Genomic DNA, 8373 nt, shown 5'->3' with positions numbered 1-8373 from the left:
GACCTGTGCCAGTGAAAACCTTCTCCCCCTTACTCCTGTCTGGGATCTGTCCCTCCTAGATCAGGCAGCACCCTCCCATGGCATCGCCCCCACCCCGCCTGCTGCACTCACTGGAGCTGGTTGATGACGACCATGTGGATGTTCTCCCGGGCCTTTAGGATCTTTTCCAGCCGGTGGATGTCGTATGTGTTGGGGTTCCGGAAAGGGATATCATCAGGTAGGCCCGTGACCTCAACAGCATCTGGGCTGTCCCGGATCAGCTTGTAAGGGACCAGCACAGGTCGATTCAGGCCCAGGGCCTCACCTAGAAGGCACAGGGGGTCAGACTGAGGGCACACGACCCCTGTCAAAGGCAAAGCCCGCTAGGGAAAGGGCTGGAATCTGGCATGCCCCAGCTCAGCAGCTGTGACATACAGAGAGTTTTTTTTTTTTAAATTAAATCATAGCAGTATACATTAATACTATCATGGGGTACAGTGTACTGTTTCTATATACAATTTGAAATACTTTCATCCAACTGGTTAACATAGCCTTCATGTCTTTTTCTTAGTTACTGTGTTAAGACATTTATATTCTACATTTAGAGATTCACATGTACCCTTATAGGATGAACCATAGGCGTGATCCCACCAATCACTCTCCCCTCCCACCCTCCCTCCCCTCCCCTCCCTTTCCCCATATTACTGGGCTAAAATTGGGTTATAGCTTTCCTGTGAAAGCTATAAATTAGTTTCATGAGAGTTTTAACAATCAACACACACACCATGTAGGAATCAGGAACAAGGCAGCCGTGTCCCTGGGGAGCAGGCAGGCCAGCTAGGGGCAACTGGAGGCCAAGCTGGCTACAGAGGGAGGGGGTCACCCAGTAGGGCCAGCCCCACGCACTGACCGTATTTCTCATTGAAGAGCTCCTTCACCTGCTCCCGGAGGATCACCTTCTCCCCTAGTCTGTTGGCGTCATCTTCATCTATAAGAGGGGGACAAAGGCACAAGAGTCAGCATGGGTTCAGCCATCGATCCTGCTCCTTCTCTCAGGCAGCGGGAAGGGGCAGCCTGCACCCCTAGCATTGCTCTCCGGCCTCTGATGTCTGCCCATCCATCCTACATTTTCATATCAGTACCCCCAGCCACAGGCCTCACATCATAAGGAGGCAAAACTCCTCCCCGAGGGGCTCACAAGCCCACTGTCCCTTGGTCACAGCACGCACCCCTCCAGTGCCACAGGACATACACTCTCCTGCCCAGGCCCCCAGGAGAGTGGGATATTTAATGGGGCTCTGAAAAGCAGGCAGCAGTTTGTGACATGCAGCACAGGTGGGAAGACACCAGATGGAAGGACAGCTGTGCACCAGCATGGAAGGGTGAAATGCCTCATCTTGTGTGCTGGATGTGGCTGAACTTCCAGGTAGTACAGGGGAGGTGGCAGTGATGGGCCCATGTCGGGAGTCCACCCTGGCTGCTTGCAGGCTGAGGCCTGTGATGGGGAAGCAGACTGCGCCTGGGAGCAGGGGCACGGCCCTGTGTTCTCCTTGTCCAGTGCCCAGGCAGGGCCACCGCTGCTTCCCTTGAGTTCTCTATATCCTAGAGGGGTGGCTGAGGTCAGTTAGCTCTGGAGGCAGGGCCTGGGCTGGAGAAGGGTCCAGGGCAGAGCCTCAGAGGAACTCTCGGGCCTGTGCCAGGGTTGGGAGGGGGCTAGGGTGCTGGAAGCATGTGGCCACACTGCTGGGCCTGTGGAGGGGTGGGTGGGAGGAGCTGGTCACAGGCAGGGCAATGGGGGCAGAGCAAGTCTTTGGAACAAAACAACTCCTATTTTAATCTTGAAAACCTTAGGCGGGACTCACTTCCATTGAAGCCAGCTCAGAACTGCCCCTCCCAGTCAGGGGCTCTGTGCTGCTCAGACACAGCTCCCCACATCCTGTCCCACACCATCCTGAGGCTGGTCCTGCTCCCAGAGCTCCTTCCCTGGCCACCCAGGCATTCCCAATCCCCACAGGGCGCTGGTCTGGCCTACTGGTGCCCATGCTCTTGCCTCTGGAATCTGGGTCTACACATCTCCAAGTTGCTCCATCTCCCTCCAACTGAAGCTGGCCAGCCCCTGGGAGCCTTAGAGACACTACATGCCACACATTGTCCCCCTCCAGTGCTCTCTTGGGAAGAGATGCCCCAACTCAGCCGAGATCCCAAGCTCAGCATCCCCAGGACCCTTCTTCCCCCGTCTCAGCACGACCCTTCCACGTGGTCTTCAGGACACTGACGTGGCAAGAATAGAACTGACTCTACTTCAGATCCCACGCAGAAAACTGTGAGGGGGTCCTGGGCCTGAGGGCTAGGGCCTGGAGCCTGCAGGGAGGCAGCAGGCATTTTCCATCTGTCCCCTTGCCATGGAGGACTCCTCTGGTGGCAGGACCCTGAGCAGGCCCAGCAGCACATGCAGAGAACAGGAGAGCGCGGCCTGGACCGCAAGCTGGTGTGTGCAGATACTTTGCTGGCAGCTTTCTCAGACACGATCAGGGCTGCCTCTCACTGCAGCCAAGGACACAGAGGCTTGGAGAGGTTAAGAAATGTGCCCAAGGTCACATAACTGCCAGGATTACTCCGTCTGACCCCAAAACCCTGGTCCCCCCCTACTGTGTGCCCTGGGTTTCCTGAGGTCTCAGTTTCCCATCTGTAGAAAGAAGGGTGGGGGTGATCTTTAAGGTATTTCCTTCTACATCTCTTGCTCTCTCAGCCCATGATTCCACATTTCTGTCTTCTCCCTCTCCGATGCCAGGGGCAGGGCTGGATTCACCATCAGTGCCTGACAAAGCCTGCTGTCTAAAAGGAAGCGGGCAGGCCTCTCCAAGACACAGCCCAGTCAGCTCAGGTCACTATGGCTGTTGGACAGGGGTCCTCAAACTTTTTAAACAGGGGGCCAGTTCACCATCCCTCAGACCGTTGGAGGGCTGGACTGTGGGCCCCGGGACGAGTCGGCTGCTAAGCAGGACAGGCAGCGGTGGCAAAAACACCCAGCAGGCCGGATAAATGTCCTAGGCGGTCTGCATGTGGCCTGCAGGCTATAGTTTGAGGATGCCTGCTGTTGGACATGGAGTGGACAGGTGTGGCTGTCTCTGTGCACCAGGAGGGTCTGCAGAGCACATCCACTTGCCACCCCAACACTCCCACTGCCTGAGCGTGGCATGGATGGACAGATACCAACAGAGGACAGGCTGTCCTCTGCCTTGGAGAGGCAATGCCAGGCTGTGGTGGGGCACAGACCCCAGAATTAGAAACCTGGCTCATGTTATTCCCTGGATAAATATTTTTTAAGCCCATTTAGAAGCTGGGCGTGGTGGCTCATGCCTGTAATCCCAGCACTTGGGAGACCAAGGTGGGTGGATTGCCTAGCTCAGGAGTTCCAGACTAGTCTGAGCCAAAGTGAGACCTCATCTCTAAAAATAGCTGGGTGCTGTGGCAGGCACCTGTAGTCCCAGCTACTTGGGAGACTGAGGCAAGAGAATTACATAAGTCCAAGAGTTTGAGGTTGCTGTGAGCTACGACGCCATGGTACTCTACCAAGGGTGACAAAGTGAGATTCTGTCAAAAAAAAAAAAAAAAAAAAAAGGCCATTTGGACACTGTGCTGCCCCTTGAAGAGCACAGAAGATAGCACATAACTGTCCCGTACCCTGGGTGCCTGTAGCAGGGATCCAGGGCCCAAAGCTCCACGGATGCAGTTTCATCTGCACGTGAGGGCTTATCACTCTGACCCCCAAGGCGGCTGTGAGAGGTGAGCAAGACACACAACTCCCGGTAACCTGTGGGTGCTCAACACACACTAGCTGGTGAGGAAATGCCCTGTTCCTTCCAGGTCTCACCTGGTCTAGGGTAGAGCCCCCTCCAACCCAGCTAAGGAGGAGGAGTGGCACTATGGGGCAGCCAACAGGATACTAGCAGAACATGGGCCCCAGGCGGGGAGCCATGAACATCCTGGCAGGATGGAAGGCACCCTGAACACCCCTGGGGTGTGGTGGGGCAGAGGGGTGCTTGATACCTTTGTCAACAACAGGAACAAACACAGCATATATATCATGCAGACAGTGGGCTGGCCCCGGGGCTCAGGGAGGATGCCCAGCTTCCTCTCTCTGCTTTTAGCTCCTGCCACCTCTTTGTTTTTATTTCATTTAGAGGGAAGAGATTCCATTTTTTTAAAGGCTGAGTTTTTGAAGGAAATGGTGAGGTAGGTCTGGTGGGGGCTGAAGCGGCAAGGGCACCTGTCCTTCTGGGGACTCAGAGGAACCCGGGGCAATTCCCTGGGCTGAGTTGGCAAAGTGGGGCACCTGCTCTTTGGGAGGGAGCCGGGGCCACAGGTGAGGAGCCCCCCACCCCCCGCCTGCTATGGGCTGGGACCTGCCAGTGGATCCGCATCTGTGCCCCAGACCCACTCACCCCACCCCGCTAAGGGGAAAAGGCAATGTATCAACCTGAACAGACATTTGTGCCTGGCTCTGCAGGCCACAGGCCAGTGCCTTCTCCCGGACATTAATCATGGCCACTGTCTCTGACTGAAGAACCTTGCCTCTCCCACTCTGATCAGCGCCAAGTGGGAAAGCTGAGATCCTCAGATGGCCCAGCTGGGTGGACCTCTTCACAGGCAGCAGATGGATCACCAGACCCCCTTCTTGAGAGAACCAGGGCCCTGCCTGCTCTGCCACACACCCACCATTTGGATTGTGGTGGCCCATCTCTGTGGAGTTCCCCAAGGATTGCTGTGGGCAGCAGTGGCCTTGACCTCAGCTGGAATAGAGCCACTCTGGCAAGTCCTGTCACCTTCAGGTCTAGTCTGGTCACAGGCCACACAAGAATCGGGGAAGCCACCCAGACAGCTGGTGAGAACACCAGGGGATGGGTACAAGAACCAGGGGCCTGCAGGGCCATGGTCACAGCTCTGTGGTCTTCCTGAGATTCCTTGACTACTCAGATTCAAATCCTGGCTCTGCTATCAGCTTGTGACCTGGGGTAATCCCTTCACCACTCAATGCTCTCATCTGTAAAATAGTAGTGACAACAGGAAAAGTCCACAGACAGAGCGAGCACATGAGTGCCAGTGCCTGGTTCACTTAAAAGGTTATTAATATTCTGAATGCCAAGTCAGTAAACCTATTCTGGGGTGGGCCTACCTTAGCTCCCCTGAGCTGGGCTGGTTGTAAAGGACACTAATGTTATAAACATTTCAGAGTGTCTCCATTTGGAAATGTCAGGACTCAATATGGGGTGGATGGATGTCCTAAATGTACCTGCTAGAATGCCTGTATACAATGGGCAGGAAGGTGGTCCAGTGACAGGGCAAGTCCCTGGCTCCGTAGACAGCAAGACAATCATGATTGTAACTGTAACACTGTGTGGTGTTGGGAAAGCTGCTCAACCTCTTTGAGCCTCAGTTTCCACATAACCTTAAATGGAAATCTTGGCCTGTTGGAGGACCTAACATCACTTATAAAAAAGTACTATAGTTAGGTGCATTGGCTCATGCCTGTAACCCTAGCACTCTAGGAGGCTGAAGCAGGTGGACTGCCTGAGCTCATGTGTTCGAGACCAGTCTGAGCAAGAGTGAGACCCCATCTCTAAAAAATAGTCAGGGCTGTGATGGGCACCTGTAGTCCTAGCTATTTGGGAGGCTAAGGCAAGAGAATCGCTTGAGCCCAATAGTTTGAGGTTGCTGTGAGCTATGATGCCATGTCATTATACTAGGGTAACAAAGTGAGAATCTGTCTCAAAAAAAAAAAAAAAAAAAAGTACTGGTTTGGCACTCCTAGCACAGTGGTTATGACTCCAGCCACATACACCAAAGTTGGTGGGTTCAAAACCAGCCCAGGCCAGCTAAGACAGTGACAACTGAACAAAAAATAGCTGGGTGTTGTTGTGGGCACCTAGCTAGTCCTAGCTACTTGGGAGGCTGAGGCAAGAGAATCACTTCAGCCCAAGAGTAGGAGGTTGCTGTGACCTGTGATGCCACGGCACTCTATGGAGGGTGATCTAGTGAGACTCTGTCTCAAAAAAAAAAAAATACTATAAGAGAGTTTAAGGTTTAGATCCATGTCTTGATTATCCCAGTCTCAGGAAACTAATTTATACATATCTGGCAGATAAATTCAGTAGTTATTCCGTTAAGCCCTTTGGGTTTGTTTTACTCATCTTGGAGAGAACATTTTCTGTAATACATCAAGTACTCCTTTCTGATTAAGCACACAGGGTAGGAGGGGCTCACCCTCCTGGTCTGACCTTGGTGCTGTCCAAAAAGCCCTGCTGGGCCTGTCCCCACTGCAGTGACCTGACCCTCTGCCCCTGAGCTGTGACACCCGCATGGACGGGCAACCCCCACCCTTGGCATTTCTCCTGCCTATTCTGGTACTTCCTGGGTTTTTGGTCTCCTCTCCTCTGGTGCAGTGGCCCTGCCTGCCCAGGCAGCTCCCATCATGTCCTCTCAAACCTTTTGTTCACCTGAGGATTAACTGACACAACCAGGCTGACTGAATCACAGCTGTGCTATGTACACAATTTGAAACCAACTGGCCCACAGAGATGTGGGCTGGCCAGTACAAGGGCCCTGGCCAGCCATGGCCTGTCCCCACCTAGTTTGAGGTCTCCAGCTCAGACTGATGACTTCATTTTGGTAACACGATCACCAACGCCAGAGGGATACAGCCAGCAGCAAGGTAAGGACTGCTGAGAGGGAGAATTGGGATGAGTCTGAGATGGTGCAATCAACATCCCTCCTCTGCCCTTCTGTACATCTTAACAGAGCCCCACCCTTTGCCAGGCTTGGGCTGGGTCATCCAGGCCTATGGCAGACCCAGGGGTGCCTGGCCCTCCAGGGAACAGTATGGCTATCCAGGGGGTATCCCTGCCTTGGTGGAGGGAACTTGCCAGGGGAGGATCTTGTCCTCTGTCCAAGAAGACCTCCCTTGAACAACATGTGCTCAGGGTCACCTGTCAACTTCTGCTAGACCCTGAGCACAGGCTTGCCAGGAATTCCACCATCTTCATGTTACAGATGAAGGTGAGGCTCTAGGAGGGCAGGTCTTGCTGCAGCGAGAGGAGCCATTGCCCAGCCTGTGGTCTTCCTGCCACCCCAACCCTGCCTGGACGCAGGGTACAGGAGGGCCCCTTGGCTTTGACCCACTTTACATAGCGAACTCTCTGGAAGTCTGGACTGAGCTTGCTGAACTACTGTCTAGGTACCCAAGATCCCTTCTGAGCCCTTCTAGTGCCTAGACACACCTCAGCCATCAGATCACCAAATACAAAATTATAGTGGGGGTGAGAGGAGGCTGTTGGCCTGGGAACCCATGTTCCTCTTCCTCTGATTTTTAAGGTGCAAGGTGCACTCAGGGAACCCAGGTGGGCAGAGCCATGGGAGACAACTGAGTAGATGCTCCTGGCCCTGCCACATGCACTGACATGGCACGTGCTCTCCCCAGAGACGCCCTACCTAGGGGACAGTGTACAAATGGAGACAGGAGGAAGGGTGACACTACTGAGTTTGTCAGTTCTGGTGACCCTATCTCTCCTTGGGCAGGGTTCAGGACAATCAGGTTCCTGGAAGTCCCAGGAGGAAGGGAAAGCACGAGGCCTCAGCTGGCCTGGTCAGCCTCCATTTCTCCTGCCTGGGCAGAGAGGGGCTGGATGGTAGGCTGAGCTGGGGGTTGGAGGATGGGCTGGTTTCCCTGCTGCCTCCATCCTGCCCACCACCAGGCCACCACTCTGGGGGCAGCAGGACATCCTGGTTCTCCTGCTCTGCAGCATCTGCCTGGGTGGCATCAGGTCCACCCTTCCCCTTCCTGGGAGGCAGCAGGGAATGAGACCTGGCTGAGGATTCTGATTTTCCATGCCTCAGTTTCCTTTCTATGAAATGGGGATAAGTATATGCCCAGGTTGCAGGACTGTGGTGTAAATATTTGGGATGGTGACTGCAAAATGCTGGACATGGCACCTGGCACCTGTTGGTATATGCTCAGTGGCAGGTCACTCTCACCTGCTGAGACTCACTGTCCTCTGGACAACAGGGGAGCTGCCAGCTCTGACACCATGGGCATGACAAGGGAGGGTGGTGGAAGCACAGAGACTTTCTGCTGCCAGGAGACACTGGTCCTCATGCCCGCCCAGCTCAGTAAGGTTCATAAGCCAGCTTCATACCCAGCATGCATTTGGGCCCACATGTATCACCTGTTTAGGCTTGTAGCAACCCATCAGGATGAGATCCCCCGTTCCATCTGACAGACAAAGAAAATGAGACACAGGGTGCCTTAGTGATTTGTCTAAGGGCATACAGCTGGGAAGTGGAAAACTCAAGACTTGAACTCTGGCTCAGCGCCTGTGGCTCAAGCTGCTAAGGCGC

At 54.2% G+C, this 8373-nt stretch overlaps 1 protein-coding gene across 1 annotated transcript in view; it reads right to left on the bottom strand.

Annotated features, from left to right (window-relative positions):
* Nucleotides 1-8373, bottom strand: part of GTF2IRD1 (GTF2I repeat domain containing 1) — a 79253-nt gene that overhangs the window by 6032 nt on the left and 64848 nt on the right. Inside the window, exons 21-22 of the mRNA XM_023515703.1 lie at nucleotides 890-967; nucleotides 112-304 (exon numbers count right to left, since the gene is read on the bottom strand). Coding sequence (XP_023371471.1) covers nucleotides 112-304; nucleotides 890-967 — 271 coding nt within the window. The remainder of the gene's footprint in view (nucleotides 1-111; nucleotides 305-889; nucleotides 968-8373) is intronic.

The sequence above is a fragment of the Otolemur garnettii genome, unplaced genomic scaffold (genome assembly GCF_000181295.1).
Source record: "Otolemur garnettii isolate 467f Iridium unplaced genomic scaffold, OtoGar3 scaffold00077, whole genome shotgun sequence".
Lineage (NCBI taxonomy): Eukaryota > Metazoa > Chordata > Mammalia > Primates > Galagidae > Otolemur > Otolemur garnettii.
This window is presented reverse-complemented; position numbering and strand designations above follow the sequence as displayed.